At 37.4% G+C, this 25,379-nt stretch overlaps 1 protein-coding gene across 1 annotated transcript in view; it reads right to left on the bottom strand.

The window, feature by feature from the left end:
• Window positions 1–828: 828 nt before the first annotated feature.
• The window catches only part of LOC129504333 (importin subunit alpha-8-like), a 98,467-nt gene continuing 73,916 nt past the window's right edge, over window positions 829–25,379 (bottom strand). Inside the window, exon 4 of the mRNA XM_055316977.1 lies at window positions 829–2,154. Coding sequence (XP_055172952.1) covers window positions 1,289–2,154 — 866 coding nt within the window. The 3' untranslated portion in view covers window positions 829–1,288. The remainder of the gene's footprint in view (window positions 2,155–25,379) is intronic.

Here is a 25,379-nt window from a genome sequence, read left to right as displayed (position 1 = left end):
AATGTACTGAATACCTACTAAAGGGCAGGCCTTGTGCTGGGACTTTACTTATGTTACCTCTTTAATTCCCACCACAATCATACGAAGGAGGTATTGTTGTCTCCATCTTACAGATAAGGAAGGAAACATAACCTCCAAAGGATTAAATATCCTACCCAGGTAAGTGGTAAAGTCAGGATGAAGACCAAGACCATGTGACACAAATTCCATGTTTGTTTTTACTACCAGATCAAATTTCTCCCACACTGCCTAGTCCAGGACCAGAAGCAGAATAAGGTTTAAGATGTACAGATTTTGCAGTAGGACATCCTGAGCATTTAAATCTGCTTCATCACTTCTTAGCTATGTGACCTCATCAAGTTATTCAACCTCTCCAAACCTCAGTTTCCTCATCTTTAAAAAAGGAGAGATTGTTATAATGCTACCTCATAAATTCTAAATACTTGGCAATAATTATGATGATGGCCATATTCCCCCACAAAGCCTCCTCACCTGTTAAATAGAATAGTAATAACAAGGATTAATATTAACTGAATACTTACCATAGGCCAGGCACTGCGGTGAGGGTTTTACATGAATTACCTCATTTAATTCTAATAATCTAGTGAAATAATATTAGCTAACACTTTTTGAACACTATGTACCAAGATCTATTTAGATATTTACTCATATTAACTAGTGAGTAACTGAGGCAGGTAATATTGTTGTTCCAAGTTTGCAAATAAGAAAACAAAAGCTCAGAGAAGATAAGTAAATTGCCTATTGTTACATAGCTAGGAAAAGATGAAATCACGTTAAGAACTCAGGCAGCTACACTTAGGTGTTCACAATCTTAAACTTGAGTTTCATGCTCCTAGACTTGGGCTAGGTATCTGACACAGTACCTATACTTAAAGTGCTCTCAGACGTATTGAAGTTATAAGACCTACACATTTAATAAATGGGATGCTATAATGTTATAGCCAAATGTCCAAAATATGCAAAATACACATCAGGGGCCTTGGAAGATATATGAGGCAGTGGGGATGGTGGTCTATGTATTCTGGAGAAGCTTTCCTGGAGAATATGTGGCTTTTACTGAGCCTTGTGGGATCAAGTCAGTCAGGGGGTGAGGTGGGGGAATGTTTCAAGAGGAAGACTAGCAAACATGGAAATGTAGATGTGAGCCATGTGTGGGGAAGAATTTTGTGTGTATATGTGTGTGTTGAAAATTTTATTAACATTTAGTTTAAAAAGCTTTACACCTGTGCCAAGCCAATTCATAGAAGGTTCTCAAAGAAGTTACCCATTAGGGTTTGGTCCTTTGTTTAGAAGTCATGGGGCCTTGGTGTTTTTTTGTTAAGCGGTTTAAGAATTCATTATCTTGGTCCAGGGCTGGTAATATTGCACCACTTTCTTCTCCCTCACAAAAATGGTTCTTGATAATGTTCAAAGCAGTCAGGGCAACCTGAGGATTCTCATGAAGTTGCAAAGCCTCAATTTTATCAATGCCACCAATTTCTTCTATCAGAAGATACAGATTTTCCTTCTCTGAAAGCTTCTCTGCTGCCTGTAGGATAAAAGAGATAATGTCAAGGATGATGATAACAATTTTGGTGTCTTGGATGGTAAGCAGATTCACCAGTGGCTCCTGGACTCCAGAGTGGACAAGGTGGATCAACTGGTCTATGGTGCCTCCAGTTGTGAAGTTAGCCACGGTCCAAACAGCCTCTTTCTGGACTTTAAATTCTCCATTTTTTAGCAGAGCCACCAAGGGAAGCAGCATGCCGCAAGCGATCAGCCGCTGGATGTGTTGGCAGGGCCCTGCAGTCACATTGCTCAAGGCCCAAGCTGCCTCCTTCTGGATGGAGGACTTGGGGTGCATCAGGAGTTGGGGCAGCACGTTCAGCATGCCTGCGTCAATGGCCATCTGGGTCTGGTAATCCGTTCCTGTGACGATGTTCCCGATTGTGCGGAGAGAAGGGGTCAAGACATTGAGCTCTGAGCTGCTCATAAGCTGGACCAGCCTGGGCAGGACCCCTGTGTTGACCACTTGGCCGATGCGCTCATTGCAGCTATCGGTGAGGTAGGACAGAGCCCAGCAGGTATCCGAGAGAACCTCGCTGTCTTGGTGCTGCAGGAGGTGGGACAGGACAGGCAACATTTGCTTCACGGCTGTCTTGCAAAAGATGGGTTTCATGTTGGAAAGAGAGATAAAATTAGACCTGAGGTGAGGACTGACTGCAGAAGACCCTTGACCACAGTCTTAAAAATTGGGCATCATTTATAAGAGACAATTAGAAGCATTAGATTCTTGAGGAGGAGTGTTACCTGCTAAGAGTGCACCACATAGCATGGCTTAGTGCAGAGAGATGAAAAAGACAGGGAGGAGGCCCCAGCAGGCACCTCAGCATGAGGCAATGAGCACTCTCTCTGACTAAAGTGATAGCAGCAGGAGACACAAAGAAAGAAGGTATACTGTGAGAACAAAATCAATAGGGCTTAGTGAAAGACTGATACAGGAGACATTTAGAGAAAAGGTCTGTGATGTAAGGATTTGTGCCTAGCTCAGCCAACCTCATATCCCCACACTAGGCTCTATTAATGACTGACTGACACATCAGTGCATGCTGAAAACATGTTTGTCAACTAAATGAATGAATCATCTAGCTACCAGCCCAAGCCCTTCATTTTGCACATGAGGAAACAGATCCCTAAGGTTATGTGAATCAATCAAAATTATTTAAGTGTAAGCAGCAAAATCTAAACTAAACCCCCAAATCCTGACTACTATTCCAGAATTTTTTCTGCTATAATTCGTTCTTAATTCAGAGAATCTTGAGGACTATAACACTGATAACAGAAATTGAGATCTGGAGAGAGATTACTGGGGTTCTTGGATAGCACCAATCTGGTTTTGGACATGTAAACGCTGACATGATGACAGAATTTCTAACTTGAAAAGTCCTGTAAGAGGTTTTCAATCCAGAATTCGAGTAAAAGTGAAAATTAGCAACCAGAGATAGACTTATTTGAGAATCATAAATACAGAACTATTAGTTGAAGACATGAGGAATATATTTTTGTAATATCATGAATAAGAAATGTTTTTGGTCCCCCATTACTTTAAATATTTTTTAGTGTATTAAAGAATTGTTGAACAAGCAATGCACTTAAATGCAATCAGTATGTTAATGTTTCTGGAATCACTTTATTTGTTCATGTTAATCTTGATATGCCTGCATACACAGTGATTCAGGGACTGCTGCATTGGCTAGGCTATATTGGTGCCCTCTGAAAACACTGCCAGGGTTCCAGATCTGTCTCTGTGGGTCCTGTTACCATCTTTATTCTGTACTGTAGTTAGATCTTGCCAACTATTATTTTCAAAGGCAAAGCAAAAAATCTTAAAACTTTTCTGAGACTTATAGAATATGCCTATGCTATAAATGAAGCAGAGTCCTTGGATATTTTTGGTGCTTCATCGTTCATGAATCAGCCCATATATCCCCTTATCTGAGAAGTCTTGCCTAAACCCCACCTGCGATCCTTATGCCTGCCCCCATTAAGCAGTCAGTCATTCCTTTCCCTGCATTCTTTTCAGTACTCTAAACATATTTCAGTTGGAGTGTATGGCATATTGCTTTGTAACTGGTTCTGTGTATATCTTGTCAACCTGTGAATGTGTGTGTCTGCAAAAGTGGATTTTTTTATTTCAAGTTTCTATTTAAATTCTAGTTAGTTAACATATACGGTAAAATTGGCTTCAGGTATAGAATTTAGTGATTCCTCACTTACATACAATACCCAGTGCTCATCACAATAAGTGTCCTCCTTAATCCCCATCACCCATTTAACCCCTCCCCCACCCACCTCCTTCCATCAACCCTCAGTTTGTTCTCTATAGTTAAAAGTCTCTTATGATTTGCTTCCCCCCTCTCTCTTTTTTTCCCCTTTCCTATATTCACCTGTTTTGTTTCTTAAATTCCACATATGAGTGAAATCACATGAGAGAAAGAGAGCACACAAGCACATGAGCAGTGAGGGAGGGGCAGAGAGAAGGAGAGAAAGAATCTTAAGCAGGATCTACACCCAGTACAGGGCCCCACAAAGAGCTCCATCCCATATCCCTGACATCATGACCTGAGAGGAAAACAGAGTTAGATGCTTAAACAACTGAGCTACCCAGGTGCCCCAATATTTTGTTCTTTTTCATGGCCAAGTAATACTACATTGCTTATATATGCCACAACTTCTTTATCAGTCAGTGGACATCTTTTAATCTTCCTCATTTTCTCTTTTTTAAAGATTTTATTTATTTATTTGAGAGAGAGAAAGCACAAGTAGGGGAAGTAGCAGAGGGAGAGGGAAAAGCAGGCTCCCTGCTGAGCAGGGACCCTGATGCAGGGCTCAATCCCAGGTCCCTAGGATTATGACCTGAGCTGAACGCAGACCTTAACCAGATGAGCCACCCAGGTTCCCCCCAATCTTTCTCATTTTCATGACATCAGTGCTGGCACATGGCAGAAATTTAATTCATTCCAGTGAAATCTTTTAATATCTGGGCATCAGAAGAGTCAGATAATCAAGTTTTATCTTGCAATTTATGGGACAAAGAAACCATATCCACACAAATTCATTCAGCAAGAGGGAGAAATTATTTCCCTTTCATAGAAACCTCCATAAGGGCAAACAGCTAGGGAGTATTAATGAGCATAATGTATGTGGAGAGAGGAAACTGATCTCACTGGAGCAGAAAAACAGAAGTTGAATAGGAAAGGAAGATAAAGTTGGGTGGGGTGAGTGGGATCAGATTGTGGAGGGGTTAAATGAAAGTTGGTATATTAGTTTTCTATCATTAATGTAACAAACTATAACAAACTTGGTGGCTTAAAATAACATAAACCTATTATCTTACAGGTCTGAAGCCTAAAAGTCAAAGATGGGTCTCACTAGGCAAAACCTGCACTCCTTTCTGGATGATTTAGTGGAGAATCCATTTTCTTGCCTTCTAGAGGCTGCCCACATTCTTGACTCATTACTGTTTTCCAACATCAAAGACAGATTACAAGAATATTTTAACCCTTCTTTGTGTAAAAATGATGCTGGCCTTAAGAAATGGCCCAGCTGTCTTACTGTGGGATGTCCACATGCATAATATTTTGAATGGTTTTAATTCATTTACTGGGATTTGAGTTCCTATTAAACTAGTGAGTAGTATGATTCCCATGACACTGATAGGCTGTGTGATTCTTTCACTTTTGCATAACACTAATTAATAATGACAATACAATGATCCTGATGTAGTTATTATCTTTCTTAGAGCTCAAGGAATTTCATATAATTTAACCTTGTTCTTTCAAAAATATGCCTACAACATTACCAGCTACAGTATCACTATTTGAAATTAAAATAAGGAATAATTTTCCAACATCAGTGAAAGCCCATAAGGAAGTTTATAAATATGATGACCTGATTTTAAAAAAGTCAAACCAGGGGTGCCTGGGTAGTGCAGTCCACTGGGCATCTAACTCTTGGTTTGCCTCAGGTTATCATCTCAGGGTCATGGTCGTGAGATCAAGTCCCACATCAGGCTCTGTGCTCAGCAAGAGTCTGCTTAAGACTCTTTCTCCCATGGGATCCCTGGGTGGCGCAGTGGTTTGGCGCCTGCCTTTGGCCCAGGGCGCGGTCCTGGAGACCCGGGATCGAATCCCACATCGGGCTCCCAGTGCATGGAGCCTGCTTCTCCCTCTGCCTGTGTCTCTGCCTCTCTCTCTCTCTCTCTCTGTGACTATCATAAATAAATAAATTAAAAAAAAAAAGACTCTTTCTCCCTCCCCCTCTGCCCTTTCTTCCCTCCCCTCTCCACTCTCTCTCTCTCAAATAGATAAAAATCTTTGGAAAAAAATAGTCAAACTGTTTTTATATATACAAATCATAAATTTAAAAAAATGATTAAGTGAACCTTCCTGAAGTTAACTAATTCTATCTTTAAAGTATAGGTGATAACGTCTGTGTTCATTCATTCACTCTGTTAGTAAGTGTTCCTGTAAAGTCCTGGGTACCAGATATCATTCTAGGCATAAGGGTCCAATAAAAACAAGATAAAGTCATCATTCGGGAGCTTACTCTTAGTAGGACACAGACCATATACTTCTAACAAACATATTAAGAGACAAATCATCTTTTAGGTAGTGAAAAGCACCCTAAAAATAGCACAGGGTAGAAAGAAAGAGGAAGGGAGTGTTATTTTAGTTAGGATGATCAGGAAAGGCCTGAGCAGATATTTGAATTAGGAGCAAGCCATGTGAAGAAACAAATAAAGAATAAATATACCAATTTGATCTAAAGAACAAGTATTAATTAAGCATAGACTATGGACCAGGAATTATTTTTCAGGACAAACCAGAAGAGACAAAGAAACAACAAAAAGTATATGTACCATTGAGTTATATCAACAAATATCTACCAAACACAATTATACCCTTAGAGGTCAGTCTAACTACTCCTATTTCTAGATTATGGTTTTAAAAGTTTTTTGCAATAAAACCATTTGTTTAAAGTCTCATGTGGAATTCCAACATATCAAACAAATAAAAATGAATTGTGTTGAAGGATTTGTGGATGTCCATAGGCCCATCCTGTCTCCTCTTCAAAAGTTCCCACTCCCACTTTGTAATGATATTAATTTCTTAGTTTTGATAATTGTACCATGGTTGTATAAAATGTTAACATTAGGAGAAGCTGGGTAAAGGATATATAAGAACTCATTGTACTAATTTTACAACTCTTCTGTAAGTCTAAACTTATTTTCAAGTAAAAAGTTGAAAGGAAAAAAAGTGGAAACACTTTAAGTTCTTATTGACCTTCTGAAACTATGGTGTCCACAGTTTACCAATGGTCTTCCAAAAAATAAATAAATAGAAATAAAATTAAAAGAGGATCCAGTCAGCGTCAAATATCTTGGGTGAGAAGGGAGTAATATTCAGACTTTATATACAATATTCCTATTTGGATATTATTGCCGTAACAACCTCACTACATTACCATATTTTGTTTTTTCTTACACATTTTTTCTCACCATTTATGACAGTTGTTAAGCCAAGTGCCCCAGGCATTTGCTCCTAACCAATGAACAGCCAGACTGGGAACTTCAAGTCTTTCAGCAAGTCACAACTGCCAAAAATGCTCTCTCGCCAGGAGACATATTCCCTGAATTATATAAAGGGAAATTCATTCTGAAATCATTCACCTGATATCATTAAACAATAAGAAAAGCAAATCAGCTAAGTCTATGACCTTGTCTGTTGGACCTCTCCATGCTTTAGTTCCCTATATGAAAAACAAGGACAAGAGTGTTTACCAACTTCACATGAGTGTTGCAAGAGTTGATTAATGCTTATACAGCACCATCTGATGAGAGGTTCTATGGCTGTTACCAGTTATAATAGGCTATAGAATGCCTGGGTCCCTTAAGAGCATTCCCTCCAATCTTGGTACCATGATTGTAGGTGACTTGCTGAGGCCCGTCACTACTTTGTGACCCAACTGTACTTTCAGACATGCACACTGAGCGCCAGTAAGGCTATCACCCAAAGCTGAAAAGCAGTTTTTCTAATGCTGCAGGCTCATGCACAAGGCACCAAAATAGCACTAGAAATACTATACCCATATTGCTTTATCCTAGACATCTGACACTTGTAAAGCTCATGCCAAATTTCTTGTCACATATGTGTCTGGAAGCCTTCGTGCTGAGAGGCATTTCTTATCTTCTGACATTTCAGAGAGCTGCACGGAGCTAGACAAGCATAGACCCTCCTTCAAACAGGCATGAGGCAAATGTAAGCATTCTTTTCTGGTGACCTCCAACAGCCCTCATTGGACAAGATCCAAGACACCCTTCAGCACAGCACATCTGCAATCCTTAGCATGATCCAAATGTTTGAGTGTGCTTCTTCCAGTGAATAAGAGCTGAAGTGCCCTGGCTCTCCAAGGTCATCTGGAAATGATATGCCCATTAGCTAAATGAGGAAATGTTACTGCAACCATTAAGATCAAAGGATCTTCAGGGGTCCAAGGGTCCAGATACTCTGTCTCTAGTGACATAATTCACCTCCATCTATTAAAATCAAGCTTTAGTTCACTCTAATTACTATTGCGACTGATTCCCTCAAATAGAAACTAAAATAGGATTTCTGCACATGATACAATAGTAATTTCTAGTGATTTCCTTCTTTTCTGATCTTATCTATACAACCTGCTTGACAAAGTAGGTGCTATGGCAACCCCATCCCTAGCCATCAAGGAGCAGAGGTTTTTAGTAAGAGAATCCCTAAAGCAACATGTGTCAGAATAACCTGTTTTGTGTGGGGGAGGGGGTGGTTATTTGTAAAGATTGTATTTGTTTATTTTAGAAAGAGAGAGTGCAAGGTAGAGGAGGGGCAGAGGGGGAGAAAGAATCTCAAGCAAACTCCACACTGAGCACAGAGCCTAATGCAGGGCTTGATCTCATGACTCTGAGATCATGACCTGAGCTAAAACTAAAAGTTAGACATTTAATTGACTCAGTCACCCAGGTGTCCCTTGGTTTTTGTTGTTTGTTTGTTTGGTTGTTGTTTGTTTGTTTGTTTTGAGAGAGAGAAATAGTACAAGGGCAGCAGGGAGGCAGAAGTAGAAGAAAAGAAAGAATCCTAAGCAGGCTCTCAATGTGGAGCCCAAGGCAGGGCTTATTGTCACAACCCTGAGATTGTGACCTGAGCTGAAATCAAAAGTCAGATGCTTAACTACTTAACCAACTGAGCCACTCAGGTGCACCAGAATAACCTAGTTTTAAATGCAAATTCCTGGGCCTTATTCCAGACCTTTGACTCAAAACCTCTGGCGAATGAGATCCAAGAAGCTGCATTTTTAACTAATTCCCCAGATGATCTTTTTTTTGACATTTTATTTTCCCAAGTAATTTTAATACATACTACATTTTTTAAAAGCCTGACAGAATTTTCAAGTAAATTAAAATACACACAAACCCTCAGCTTGTTGGGAGAGTTTCTGGCCACAAGTATATATTTAGTGATCATTGAGTCATCTACTCTAAACTCACCCACAAGCAACAATGACAGCATTCAAGAGGAAGGAACACATTTCATGATTCCTTCCTTCTCTGAGCCTCATTGTTCATACCCCTCTTTTGGAATAATAAGTACCATATGATGTTTCTGGCATAAGTTGCCTTGTATTAATTTCTTATATTAGTTTTCTGTTGCGACTATATCATATTACTACAAACTTTGCACAAATTTATTATTTTACAGTTCTATAGGTTAGAGGTCCAACACAAGTTTTACTGGGCTAAAATCAAGGTGTCAGCAGGGCAGGTTCCTTTCCTGAGGCTCTAGGGGAGAATCCACTTCCTTACCTTTCCCAGCTTCTAAAGCTGCCCATAATTCTTGGCTCAGGGCCCTCTTTCCCTATCTTCAAAGCAAGTACCACTGCATCTATTATTCACATTTCCTTCTCACTCTCTTCTCCCTCCCTCCTTCACTTTGAAGGACCATTGCATTGCAATGGGGCCATTTAGATAATCCAGGATAATTTCCTATCTCAAGGTTCTAAATATGTGGTTAAATCTACAAGGTTCATTTTGCTATATAAGATAACATTTCACAGCTTCCAGAGAGTAAGACACTGACAACTTTGGTGGGGGCATATTCTGCTTACCATACTTTTCAGCTGTAATACGAAGAATGTCTTATTTTGGGTTCCCTCTGAAACAGACTCTGAGGCTAAGATTTAAGTACAAGTCCCAGGAAGCCAAGCAAGAAGTGGAGAAGTGAGGCAGTAAGTGAAGAAAGCAAATAAATGGGTTAATGAGCAGGGTACTGGATAGGCAATGGACTGAATTCCTCCAAACACCTTCAGAATAGTCACAACAAGGGGCAAAAAACCTGGGGCATGATTCATCATTTCATGTCATTTATTAGTTAGAGGTCACATTAATTCCCAACGCTTCAGAAGCTTCTTGCCCCCAACTGTAGAAGGGCTGCACAGCTAGAGAATGTCCTTAACAAAGACACACAAGAGGCCAAAAATTTGTTCCATCTGAGGGCCCTCCAGAGTGGACAAAGGTGAAGATGGCATCTCAAACAAGGGGCTTTGTTTTTCAGGGAAGCGTGGTATTATGTATCAAAAGTTTAAATGCTCATATTTTCTGATCAAGCAATTCTACTTCCAGAGAATTTATGCTAAGGGCATAATTGGACACATATGTAATAATTGTCTGTAACATTTTAAAAACTGGAAATAATTTAAATTTCCATCAATAGGGGATTAAATTATGGTAATACAATTGAACGCTCTGCTATAATTAAGAACAATGATGTTCATTTACTGATAAAGAAAACAGTTCCTGACATATTTCTGAGAAGAAAAGCAGGTTACAAATAGTAAGTATATTATAAATCCATTTATGTAAAATTATGTATGTATAATATATGTGTGTGTGTGTATGCATAGCAAGATGGCTGGAAGAATGTTCATCAAAAATCTAACAGTAGTTATTTCTAGGAAGCAGAATTTCTCATCCTTTATATTTTCTCCTTTATACTTCTGCATGCTACAAAAAAATTTACAATAAACAACGCATTATTGGGGTTCTTTCTTCAGCTCAGGTCATGATCCCAGGGTCCTGAGATCAGCCCCAAGGCAGGACCCCTGCTCAGCAGGGAGTCTGCTTCTCCCTCTGCCTCTGTATTCCCCTCGCTTGTGTGCAGCCCCCCCCCACCAAATAAATGAAGTTTAAAAAAAAGATTTGTTTCCAAAAAACAATGCAATATTAATCTATCACAAAAATATTTTTCCTTTAAAAAAATTCAAATTTGTCCTAAAAGATAAGCTTCTTTTCAGACCTAATATGATAATGTTCAATGTGCTTAGATGTACTTCTCCATTTTAAAACTGCATGAGGCTAGGGACCATGCATTACACAGAATACTTACAGCATATTTTGAACACAGCAGGTGCTTAATAAATATTTATTCTTTAATTGATTTTCATCAGTATGAAATTCAGTAAAACAAGATACTGAATAAACTGGGTCACATTGAAATTTTTACACTGCCTGAAGATGACTTCCCAAAATGCTGAGAAGCCTGGTGTGGCCTTATCAGGCAGAGACCTGCCACAGCAGGCAAGGGCAGGCCTGTCCTGCATGGACACACCCGCATCATAGAAGAGATGCTATCAAGAGCCTCATTTCCTTCAAGTACAGGTGAAAAGCAATACAAGTACAGCCTTACAATTTTATAGCACAAACGAGACAAATGGAATCTGTGTCAATCTATGAGAAATTAATTCAACACCTTAAGCCCTGAAACTCTAGTCCTTCCGGAAGAACACTGTACTTCCATTTATGTACTATGGCAGAGCTGACTAGAGGCAGAGAGGAACAAGCCATGGTGTGCCCGTAGTACAATAGGGAGAGGACTATTTCAGCATAAACCTTCACGGTCTTCTGTCCAAACCCCACGTCCTCCTCTTATGTCTAAAGCGAAAAATTTCTCACCTGTCCAGGTTGTTCTTGGACTCTCCTTTGTTGCTCAGAATCTAAATAATGAGCAGATGGAGATAAAAATAGAAAACAAACAAGTCCCAGTTGACCTTTGTATTCAAGTACTGTAAGAGAGGTTCTAAGAGGAGAACGCAGGAGGAGACACCAGAGAATCAAGTAGAATGGATGCTGGGAACTCATGAGGTGTCAGTTATAGATCCAGAGTTTTGGAGAGGCCCTGATGTACATGTGGAAGGGAATGAGGATTACAGTGAAGTAGAGAGATTTTTTATATTAAGAAAGCATACCACATACTAAAATCTAATCTGACTGGTATGAATAAAACGGGTGAGTGGTATGGTACATGAATTTTATCTCAATAAAGGTATTAAAAAAATACCCTCCCAGAAAAATGCATACCCCACTTTAGCAGTTTATTGAGAAAGTAAAAAAAAAATATTTTTTAAGAACTCTAGTTACTTTTTGGGTGCCATACTACTTTGAATTCATTCTTGCACTGAGACTGAGCCATGTGGAACTTCAATTACGTTTGGGTCGGGCTAGATTAGAGAAAGGATTCCTAAAGATCCTTTACTCCCAGCTCTCATTTCAAAGGTGAGGAAATAAAGTTGGGAAGGTTAAGTAAGTTTTCATGGTCACACAGTAGTAAAGCTGGGAACTATGGCATTCTGATCACAGGTCTTTTGAAATCCATCACACCACCCCCACCAACACTCTTCCTGCTATTGTTAACGGAAAGAAACAAGTTGAGGATAAACGTGATTAGAACACATGGTTATTATGCCCACGGCTCAGTCCAGTTTTTCTAGCCTTTAGAACAAATCAGTCAGCTTGGCATCAATCCAATCAGTTGCACACCATAGTCCAGCTAATAGCCAAAGCCATAGAGATTCGGCCTTTTTGGCCCAAGCCTGGAGAATAATCATTCTCACAATGGCAGTGTTGCCCTTGCCTCCTTTTGAAGAGCAACAGGAAATAACAATAGTTATTTACTTGTGCACTTATCAACTTGGGCAGGGCAGTCAAACCCCCTTGACACTGGAATTTGGAGAGTGCAATTTTTTAAATAAGAATTTAAAAACTACTAAATGTCACTAATGTAAATAACACCCATCTGTGAATCACATCAGAAATTTACAAAGTTAATTATGGGGATTGCATCTATGATGCTCTCCCAGGATGGCTTTGGCACCTGCTTCGTGCTAGGCGCTGGTCTAGACATTTTACATATGGCATGTCTTTTAATCCCCATAATAATTCTATTACATGAGTATTAATCCCCCATTTTAATTTTAAAAAGCTGACACATGATGTGAGCAGGACCAAAGTAGTAAGAGACAAATTCTAATGTCAATACAATATTCTTAGGGCTCAAGGAGAGCAGTCTTCATGATGTGATTTAAGGTTGTAGCAAAAGAATTCCCTTTTATCCCAAGGAAGTCATCCTGGTAACTGTCATTTCATCATTAGTTTCATTCATCTGTAACTGAAATGCCCTTAATAGTCAACTATGAAATTAAAAATAATCTATGCATTGATCAGAATAGACAATGCTATGCCTCAGAATAAACTAGAATCTCAGTGACTTGACATAATAAAAGTATTTCTTGCTCAAGCAAAGTCTAATGCAGGGGATCCCTGGGTGGCGCAGTGGTTTGGCGCCTGCCTTTGGCCCAGGGCGCGATCCTGGAGACCCGGGATTGAATCCCACATCGGGCTCCTGGTGCATGGAGCCTGCTTCTCCCTCTGCCTGTGTCTCTGCCTCTCTCTCTCTCTCTCTCTCTGTGACTATCATAAATAAAAAAATTAAAAAAAAAAAAAGAAAGTCCTTAAAAAAAAAAAAAAGCAAAGTCTAATGCAGATATCTAGAGTCCTTTAAGGGAACCAGGGATGAGATAAGGAGAGCACGGATGGTAAAGGATGAGAGATGGACGGTAAAGGATGTTTTAGATTCACAGCATGCACATCAAGGAGGTCTACAAGTGAAGTATATCATTTCCACTTAAATTCTGTGGGCCAGAATTCAGTGGCCAGCCTAATTCCACAGGTGACAGGGAAACATGGGGAGGTAGAGGGATGGGTGAACACTATAATCCCTGCCAAACTCCTAAAAGAATTATAGCTTTGGTTCTTACCTGTCAGCACATTAGTTAATAAGAGTAACAATAGGCACAAGTAATATGTAAGGAATCTCTTCTTCAGGATAGGACTAGAAAGGAAGAGATAAAAAAAAGGGATGGGGGCACCTGGATGGCTCGCTCAGTCGGTTAAGCTCAGGTTGTGGTCTTGAGATCCTGGGATTGAATCCTACATTGGGCTTCCTGCTCAGCGGGGAGTCTGCTTCTCCTTCTCCCTCTGTGTGATTTCTCTCTCTCTCTCTCAAATAAATAAAATAGCTTTTAAAAAGGGACAGCGACAAAGACAAATGTACATACTTGACAGTTTTGTTGATTTTTGCCTGACTTGCAAGATCAATCTACTAAATGCACTGTGTCTTCAGCTCATTGTTCATGGTTCTAATGGCTTTGGTTGTGAGACAGATTAGACTTTACATTTTATAAGTATAAATTCTCTCAGAAGTATCAGAAATAAAGCTGTTTGTTCATTTTATTCACAGGAGCAACTAGGTACTTTGGAGATACAACTAAATGAATAAATATTTTCCTGATAAGGTGACTCTAACATATTTAACAAATTCACAATTTTTCCATTTATTTCTACTATAAAACTCAACAACAATAAAACAATGAATTGGCCTGAAAAGGGAAAATAAATCAAATTTAGAGATGCATGAAATTTTTAAATCATATAGTTCAAGGAAAAATTATGATTTATTAAACATCAATAATTACTATTGGTACATGACCCAGTTAAGACAAAAACCTGACTTGGATCTTCCTCTTCACTAAGTCTAATCACCAACTGCATTTGATTTTATCTCTAAAATACCTTTAAGTTCATCATTTTCTTGTCATCCTTCTATCCCCAGTTCAGCCACCTCAAACATTCTCACCTGGAGTATCATATCACCTTAGATGATCTCCCTGCACTCTGCCTTGCCCACTCCCTCAATCCTACCCTAGAGGGCAGTGAACTTGAAACTGAAGGGTGCAAGGGAATCTTTTTGGAAGTCAGTTGAACATGCTGATCCCCTCCCCCACACTCTCATGCCAAAAGTCTGATTCAATGGATCTGGACCACAATTCAGAGCTCTGAATTTTTAACAAGTGCTGCAGAAGATTTAAAAAATTTTTAATTTTTTTTAATTTTTAATTTAAATTCAACTTAGTTAACATATAGTGTATTATTAGTTTTGGGGTAGAATTTAGTGATTCACCAGTTGCATATAACACTCAGTGCTCATTATATCACATGCCCTCCTTGACGTCCATCACCCAATTACCCCATTCCGTCACCCACTTCCCCTCCAGCAACCATCAGTTTGTTTCCTATAGTTAAGAGTCTCTTATGGTTTGCCTCCCTGTTTTTATTTTATTTTTCCTTCCCTTTCCCTATGTTCGTCTGTTTTGTTTCTAAATTCCACATACGAGTAAAGAAGATTTTGCGTGTAAAGAAGATTTTGTGTGTGGTCCTAGGAGAAACGCTGCTCCACATAAAATCTTAGCAAAACCCAAATCTCAATTGTCAATCCTCCGTTTAAAGCAAATGAATGGCCAGTCAGCGCCTGCTGAATAAATTGCAAGCTCCTTATCATAAAATATAAAGACTCCATGACCCAGGCCTTGAATATCTCTCCAGACTCATGTTTCACTATTCCTTCTCATTCCTTACACTTTTAGAATCACCAGTGCCAAACTATTTCCTGAGCAACATTGTGTTGTTTCTGACTCTAGATTAGCCCACGCTGTTCTGCCACTCAAAATTTCCTTGCACATTGTCTTCCTGATAACCAGTATTTACCTTCAAAATTGAGCTCAAGTCATTTACTTTGTTAATTTCCTCAACTACATCACCATTGACAGATAATGTCTTCCTCTTCTTTGTTCCTCCTGAATGCTCCTGACCTTTGTATGGACTTCTATGACTGCACATCTCTGTTTACATTCCTCTCATTCCCTGTCTGTTCATCATCTCACCTCCTTGCTTCAGCTTGGTGCCTGGCATGTGGAGGTACTAAATAAACATCACTGAATGACAGGTAAAGAGAAAAAATGAACTCCTTTGAGGATAACAACAAACACAGATTTCTCTTTGGATTATTTCTTAAGGTTAAATATTTTAGGTCAGTTCAATTTATAGCATTTTATCTTTCCTACTTTATTCAAATTAGTTCTACAAACACTTTTTGAAAGCCTACTATGCAGGTACAATAGTGTTCCTTTTTTTCTTTTTTTGTACAATAACATTTCTTAAAATCCAATGTTTATGTACTAAAAACTATGAGATATAGGTTTTCTTTGCCTTTTATTCTCTACCACTCTTTCATTAATTTTCTTATTCAACTAATGGTTTCGGTCCCAGTTAGATAGACTATTAGCACTTTGAAGACTATGTGATATCTTTTGAAATGCTTTATAATAGTAATAAATGTTTCTCTTTGAGAAAGCTAGAATTTCTTTTAAAATAGTATAGTATCAGGTAGTGTTAAAGTGGTTTCCATACATTTGTGTTTCTATTTAATGGGCTTCTTTGAAGCGCAGGATAAAGTAAATAGCAGTCTTATACTTAACCCACATCCTAACCAATCAATAAGTTGTATTTGGGTTTTGGTTTTTTTTTTTTTTAACTGAATGATCTAAGCATCTAATTCACATCCTGAGGGAGACTGTTAAGTAATAGAATGGACCTCTGTCTTTCTATATTTATCTCTGGATCTTTGTACTTAATTCAAAGACCTCCCCTGGATTATGAAAGCAGACTGTGACAGTTGAAAAGGTGGCATAAATATTGTAGCCTTGGTTACCCCAGTTGAACTAAAAAAAACCCTCTTTTGTATGTTTATTCAAAAATTCAGCTTAGGATCTTAAGCCTGTACATAACAATGTAACAAAGTACTTAAACATTAGAGTTTAATACAATGCCTTATATATGTTATTATGTAAATTTGTCTCTCAGAGAAGAAAATGTTACCATAAAATAAACAGTAAAACTCTTAAACTAGCCAAAATACTGCAATCTAAAACAATTTTCTAACAGAAGACGTTGCTTCTTTTTAGCAGAAGAGCAGTTACTACAACTATACCCTCTGACATCAAAACAGTATTAATAATTACGTATCCTATATTTGTTGACATCATAGAGTTATTTGGATGTGTTAAAAATATCTCCAGGAATAGTCTTCACTCTAGCCATAAACCTGTAAATTTTCCATGCAAAGATAAAAACTGTCCACAGCAATCAACAGTAACACTCCCAAGTCTGGCACACCCAAACAACATAGTGCAGATGGTCAGAGGGCTCTGTTAGCATTAACCAGAAATCACAGAGAGCCCCCCCATTCCTGCCTAGAGAACAAGTGCCCTCAGTGCAGCAATGACTCAAAACTGTCCCAGAAAATATACAATGAAGAGTTACAAACAGGCCCAAGGAGGGATAAGAATTTATAATAAAGTTTCTTTTCTTTTTTTTATAATAAAGTTTTAAATCACTTGTAGAGTAGCTATAATTATTTTTATAAAACAGAAAATAACAAATGTTGATGAGGATATGGAAAAATTGGAACTCTCACACCATTATTGATGGGAATGTAAAATGGTGACACTTTTTAGCAGTTCTTCAATGAATTAGACATAGAATTACTATATGACCACAATTTCACTCCTAGGCATATACCCAAAGGGAAAAAAACAAGGACTCAAAACAGATACATGAACGTGCATATCAGCACTATTCATATCAAAAGGTCAGAAAAATGCTAATGTCAATCAACAGATAAATGGGTAAACAAAATGTAGTATATATATACAATGGAATACTATTCAGCCTTATAAAAGGAATGAAGTACTGATACATGGTACAACATTGATGAACTTAGAAAATATGGTAAGCAAAAGAAGCTAGTCACAGAAGGCCACATGAAGACTGTCTCTTCAACAAATGGTGTTGGGAAAACTGGATAACAACAAGCAAAAGAATAAAACTTGACCAATTTCTTATACCATATACAAAAATAAATTCAAAATGGATGAAAGACCTAAACGTGATATTTGAAACCATAAAAATCCTAGAAGAGAGCACATGAAATCTCTGACATTAGCCATAGCAAAATTTTTCTAGATATGTCTCCTGAGGCAAGGGAAACAAAAGCAAAAATAAACTATTGGGATTTCATCAAAATAAAACGCTTCTACACAGCAAAGGAAATAATCAACAAAACTAAAAGGCAATCTATAGAATGGGAGAAGATATTTGCAACTAATATATCTGATAAAAGGTATCAGAATATATAAGAACTTATATAACTCAAAACCCAAAAAATGAAAAATTCAATTTAAAAATGGGCAGAAGATGCGAATAGACATTTTTCCAAGTAAGACAGGAAAATGGCCAACAGACATAAGAAAAGATACTCAATATCATTTATCATCAGGGAAATGCAAATAGAAATTATAATGAGATATCATCTCACACCTGTCAGAATGGCTAAAATGAACAATACAAGAAACAACAGATGCTGGCAAGGATGTGAAGAAAGGAGAACCCTCCTACACTGTTGGTAGGAATACAAACTGCTACAGCCACTCTGAAAAACAGTATGGAAGTTCCTCAAAAAGTTAAAAATAGACCTACCCTATGATCCAGTAAGTGCACTATTAGGTACTTTCCCAAAGAATATAAAAATACTAACTTAAAGAGATACATGTACCCTGATGTTTATTATCTACAATAGCCAAATTATGGAAACAGTCCAAATATCCATTGGATGATGAATGGATAAAGAAGAGGTGGTATATATATATATGTATATATATGTATATATATATACATCCTCATACATGTATATACATACACATACATATACACACATGGCAAAATATTACTCAGCCATAAAAAAGAATGAGATCCTACCATTTACAATGATATGGATGGAGCTAGAAAGTATTATGCTAAGCAAAATAAATCAGAGAAAGACAAATACCATATGATTTCACTTATACGTGTAATTTAAGAAACAAATAAGCAAAGAGAAAATCTTCGAGAAGGAGGCAAACCAAGAAACAGACTTTTTTTTTAAGTTTATTTATTTATAATCTCTACACCCAATGTGGTGCTCAAACTCATGACCTGAAGATCAAGAATCTCATGCTCTACCAACTAAGCCAGCCAGGTGCCCCAAGAAACAGACTCTTAACTATAGAGAACAAAGTGGGGAGGTGGATGAGGGATGGGTGAAATAGGTGCTGGGGATTAAGGAGTGCATTTGTGATGAGCACTGGGTGTTTTATGAAAGTGTTTAATCACTATATTGTACACCTGAAACTAATATTACACTGTATATTAACTAACTGGAATGTGAATAAAAACTTAAAAAAAAAAGAAAGAAAAAAAAGAAAGAAAGAAAGAAAGAAAGAAAGAAAGAAAGAAAGAAAGAAAGAAAGATATCCAAATCGGTAAAGAAGTAAAACTCTCACTATTTGCAGAAGACATGATACTATATATAAAAAACTCTGGACTCCCAACAAAAAATTATTAGAACTAATAAATGAATTCAATAAAGTTATGGGCTACAAAATTAATATATAGAAATCTGTTGTACTTCTATACACTAATAGTGAGTTAGCAGAAATAAAAATTAAGAAAACAATTCCATTTACTATTACACCCAAAAGAACAAACTATCTAGGAATGCATTTAATTTTTTTAAGATTCTATTTCTTTATTTGTGAGAGACACAGAGAGGCAGAGACACAGGCAGAGGAGGAGGAGGAGAAGCAGGCTCCCTGTGGGAAACCAGGACCCTGAGATCACGTCTTGAGCCAAAGGCAGATGCTCAACCACTGAGCTACCCAGGCATCCCAGGAATGCATTTAATTAAGGAGGTAAAAGATCTATACTCTGAAAACTATAAGACACTGATGAAAAAAATTGAAAATGATACAAATAAATGCAAAGATATGTCATGCTCATGAATTGGAAGAATTAATAATATTAAAATGTCCATACTAGCCAAAGAAATCTACAGATTCAATATAATCTCTATCAAAACACAAGCAGTATTTTTCACAGAACCAGAACAAATAATCTTAAAATTGTATGGAACCATACATAATCTCAAATAGCCAAAGTAATCTTCAGAGAGAAAAACAAAACTGTAGGTGTCACAGATACCTAACTATACCATAGTGTCCTAGATACCAAACTATACCATAAAGCTACAGTAACCAAAATGGTATGGTACTGTCACAAAAACAGACACAGATAACAAAATAGGATAGAAAGCTTAGAAATAAACCCATGATTATATGGTCAATTAATCTATGACAAGAAAGGATGTGAAAATACAACCTAATATAATGGGGGAAAGATGGTCTCTTCAATAAATAGTGCTGGAAAAACTAGACTGCTGCATGCAAAAGAACAAAACTGGACTGCTTTCTTACACCATACACAAAAATAAACTCAAAATGGATTAAAGACCTAAATGTGAGACCTGAAACCACAAAAATTTTTGAAGACAACACAGCAGTAATTCTCTGACATCATCCATAGCAACATTTTTCTATATACATCTCCTAAGGCAAGGAAAACAGAAGCAAAAATAAACTATTGGGACTACATCAAAAGTAAAAGTTTTTGCACAGTAAAGGCAACTCAGTGAATGGGAAAAGATATTTGCAAATGATATATCCAATAAAGGGTAATATACAAAATGTATAAAGAACTTATACAACCCAACTCCAAAAAAAATCAAACAATCCAATTTAAAAATGGGCAGAGGACCTAAACAGACATTTTTCCAAAGAAGACATATAGATGGCCAGTAACACATGAAAGGATATTCAATATCACCAATCATCAGGGAAATGCAAGTCAAAGCCAAAATGAGATAACACTTCACACCAGTCAGAATTGCTAGTATGAAAAATACAAGAAATAACAAGTGTTGCTGAGGATGTAGAGAAAAGAGAATTCTTGCACACTATTGGGGGAATGTAAATTGGCACAACCATTGTGGAAAACATTATGGAGAGTCCTGAAAAACTTAAAAATATCATATGATCCAGGAAATGTATTGCTGGGTATTTTTCCCAAAGAGAATGAAAACATTAATCCAAAAAGACATATGCACCTCTATGGTTATCGCAGCATTATTTACAATAGTCAAGATATGGAAGCAACTGAATTATCTATCAATAGATGAATGGATAAAGATTTGGTATATCTATACAACAGAACATTATTCGGCCATAAAAAAAGAATAAAGTCTGCCATTGGCAATAACATGGATGGACCTAGAGGATATAATGCTAAGTGAAATAAGTCAGACAGAGAGAGACAAATATCATATGATTTCACTTATATGTAGAATCTAAAAAACAAAACAAATGAACAAACAGAACTGAAACAGATTCTTAAATACAGAGAATAAATTGGTGGTTGCCAGAAGGGCATGAGTGAAATAGGTGAAGGAGATTAAGAGGTTCCAAACTACCTTCCAGTTATAAAATAAAAAAATCACAGGGATGAAAAGTACAACCTACCCAATGGCTAAAATTAACAAGTCAAGAAACGACAGATGCTGGCGAGGATGCAGAGAAAGGGGAACCCTCTTACACTGTTGGTGGGAATGCAAGCTGGTGCAGCCACTCTGGAAAACAATATGGAGGATTCTCAAAAAGTTGAAAATAGAGCTACGGGCAGCCCCAGTGGCGCAGCGGTTTAGTGCCGCCTGCAGCCGAGGTATGATCCTGGAGTCCTGGGATCGAGTCCCACGTCAGGCTCCCTCCATAGAGCCTGCTTCTCCCTCTGCCTGTGTCTCTGCCTCTCTCTCTCTCTGTGTGTGTGTCTCTATGAATAAATAAATAAAATCTTAAAAAAAAAAAGAAAATAGAGCTACCCTATGACCCAGCAATTGCACTACTATGGATTTACCCCAAAGATACAAATGTAGTGATCTGAAGGAGCACCTGCACCCCAGTGTTTATAGCAGCAATGTCCACAATAGCCAAACTATGGAAAGAACCCAGATGTCCATGACAGATGAACGGATAAAAAAGATGTGTGTATATATATATATATATATATATATATATATATATATATATAAAATAGATTTTATATATATGGATTATATATATATAATAGATTATATATATATACATACAATGGATTATTTGCAATGACATGGATGGATTATAATATATATATAAAAGAGATTTTATATATATATACATATATATATATACACACAATGGATTATTTGCAACAACATGGATGGAACTAGAGGATATTATGCTAAGAGAAAGAAGTTAATCAGAAAAAGACAATTATCATATGATCTCACTTATATGTGGAATTTAAGAAACAAAACAGAGGATCATAGGAGAAAAGAGGAAAAAATAAAACAAGACTAAATCAGAGAGGGAGACAAACCATAAGAGACTCTTAATCATAGGACAAACTGAGGGTTGCTGGAAAGGATGGGGATGGGAGGATGGGGCAAGTGGGTGATGGACATTAGGAGGGCACATGATGCAACCCACATTGGGTTTTATATAAGACTGATGAACCAGGGATCCCTGGGTGGCACAGCGGTTTGGCGCCTGCCTTTGGCCCAGGGCGCGATCCTGGAGACCCGGGATCGAATCCCACGTCAGGCTCCCGGTGCATGGAGCCTGCTTCTCCCTCTGCCTGTGTCTCTGCCTCTCTCTCTCTCTCTCTCTGTGACTATCATAAATAAATAAAAATTTTAAAAAATCCCAAATCTAAGTCCTTAGACTTAGATTTAAAAAAAAAAGACTGATGAATCACTGAACTCCATCTCCAAAATTAATAATACATTATATGTTAATTAATTGAATTCAAATAAAAAATAATCAAAAGTAAAATAAAATACATTAACAGAAAAAGGAAAATACAACCTAAGGAATATACTCAGTAATATTGTAATAACTTTGTATAGTGACAGACATTATCTACAGCTATCCTGGTGAGCACTGAGTAATGTATAGAATTGTCAAATCACTATGTTGCACATCTGAAACTAATATAACATCGTATATTAAGTATACTTCAATTAAAAAACAAAGAAAAGGGGACACTTAGGTGGCTTAGTGGTTGAGCGCCTGCCTTTGGCTGGGGTTGTGATCCTGGGATTCTGGGATCAAGTCTCACATCGGGCTCACCACCGGGAGCTTGCTTCTCCCTTTGCCTGTGTCTCTGCCTCTCTGTGTCTCTCATGAATAAATAAATAAAATCTTTTTTAAAAATGAAGAAAAGTAGTAATACTACAAAGTCAAATAACATAAATCCCAAATTTACAACTCTGGTAATGTAAGATGCTTACACATACCTAAGTTAAATGTCTTAACTCCCAGGATCCCGGGATCATGCTCTGAGCTGAAGGCAGATGCTTAATCACTGAGCTACCCAGGCGTCCTAAGAGATTCCTTTTTTAAGTCATATATAAAGAACGTGGAATAATAATGGCTTTAGACACCTTAACAACAATACTGGAAACTAGAAGATAAAGGAAAATTGGATTCCAAATCAGAAGAAAATGATCTCCAACCTAGAACTTTACTCCCACCCAAACTATTAGTCAAATATGAAGGTAATATAAAAAGCATCTTCAGTCATATAAGGGCTCAAAAACTGATTTCCACTCACCCTTTTTTGGAGAGTGTGTTCCATTAAAATGAAAGAGTAACAAGAATATTTTGAGAAGGGATTTCTGGGTGGCTCAGTGATTGAGCATCTGCCTTCAGCTCAGGGTGTGTTCCAGGATTTGGGATTGAGTCCTGCATCGGGCTCCTTTCAAGAGCCTGCTTCTCTCTCTGTCTATGTCTCTGCCTCTCTCTCTCTCTCTCTCTCTCTCTCTCTCATAAATAATCTTTAAAAAAAGAATATTTTGAGAAAAAATAAGACATGATTCTGACACAGAAGAGAGCAAAGGGAATTCCCAGTTTCAGGATAAAGGGTGCCACCAGACTGACAACTGTGTACCAAACCAGGGGTAACCACTCAAGATCGAGAGGTCAAACACCAAGTCAGAAAACTCCAGAAAAGATTGTCCCAAGAAATGAAGTCAATTGAATACTCAATGTTTCTGAGTATTTTGAAAGTTTGCACAGTTTGAGATTGAATTATATAAACCAAACATAGGCAAACTTTCCTGTAAAGGGCCAGTTAGTAAATATTTTAGGCTTTTCAAGCCATAGAATCTCTGTTACACTACTTTACTTTGCTGTTGTGGGGTATGGTATAGCAGACATAAACAATATGTAAACAAACAGCAAGGCTATGTTTCAAATAAAATTGATTTACAAAAACAGGTAGCAGGCTATATTTGGCCCATGACCCAGAGTTTGCTGACTCCTGATATAAGCATAGAAAAAACTCAACAGGGGCACCTGGCTGGATCAGTCAGTGCAGCATGTGCCTTTTGATCTTGGGGTTTTGAGTCTGAATCCCCCACTGAGTGTAGAGATTACTTTTAAAAAATCTTTAGGGGAACCTGGGTGGCTCAATCAGTTAAGCATCCAACTCTTTATTTTGGTTCAGGTCATGAATGTGCTCTCTCTCTCTCTCTCAAAAAAAAAATAATAATAAAATTTAAAAAAGGAAAAAATCTGTTAAAAAGAAAAAATTCAAATTTATAAACATGAACACTATTAATTCCCAGGAAAATAAAAGTTGTGCAGAGAAGTAAATGTTATCATGGCTCAGAGAAATGGGAATAAAATTTACATAACCATAATCATGTAACTATTGGATATTGATGCTACTAAAATAACTATATATCTATATTAGAGGATGAAGAAATGGGAAATATGCAAATATGTGATACATGCAAGGGAGAAGAGTAGAAGAAAGTTAACCTCATCTGTAGGAAATAACATCTAAAGTGGAGATATCAAGAAGGAGCCAAGACAACTAACTTCTCAGCCCCACCTGAAGCCCAACTTGGCAGAGAAAATGTAATGGAAAAGTGGAAATGAAGTGAGGAAACACTAATGTGCCAAGCCACTGTTGTCCAGAAGACTTTTTTTTCACTTGGACACAATTTTTATTTAGTCTTTTTTTTAAAGTAGGCTAGTCTTTTCTCTACGCAAAACTTCAAATACTGTTAATTTTAAAAACCTATTTACTATCTCCATCAACATTATTCAAGTAACTACTGAACATTGATCAAATTAAGGAAACAGATGTAGTAAAAAGCTAGTCAATGTACATATAAAACATATATAAACAAGAATATGTTATATTCTGACTTATGTGTAAAAAGATTACCAGCATTTCTCTTAGGTGAAATTCAGCATACCTGGTAAAATATATTCACCACCGCCACTTAGGTGATGTGTAATATTAATATAAGAGGAGGTAGCTATGGCAAGCTGCTTCCATTCAAAGATGTTGGCAAAATAGTTACATCCTTTTCTTTTTTTTTAATCCGCAAAACATCCTCTTAAAATTAAATACCCAAGACCAGATCCAATTATATAGTGGACATTGAATATTTAAGGACCTTTTTTTTTGTCCAGGAGATTTTTAAAGCTGTTACTCAAAATATCTATGGCACTGCCCATATGAGGGACTCTAAGAAGAAATGGACTGCCACCAAAAAAAGCTCTAAAACTTCTCTCACATCAACACAATGAGACACAAAGATCTGATCCTTCAAAAAGAATTCATCTGCTAAGGAGGACATAGA

The sequence above is a fragment of the Nyctereutes procyonoides genome, unplaced genomic scaffold, assembly GCF_905146905.1.
Source record: "Nyctereutes procyonoides isolate TBG_1078 unplaced genomic scaffold, NYPRO_anot_genome, whole genome shotgun sequence".
Taxonomy (NCBI): domain Eukaryota; kingdom Metazoa; phylum Chordata; class Mammalia; order Carnivora; family Canidae; genus Nyctereutes; species Nyctereutes procyonoides.
Note: the sequence above shows the minus strand (reverse complement) of the source record. Positions and strands in the feature narration are given on the sequence as shown.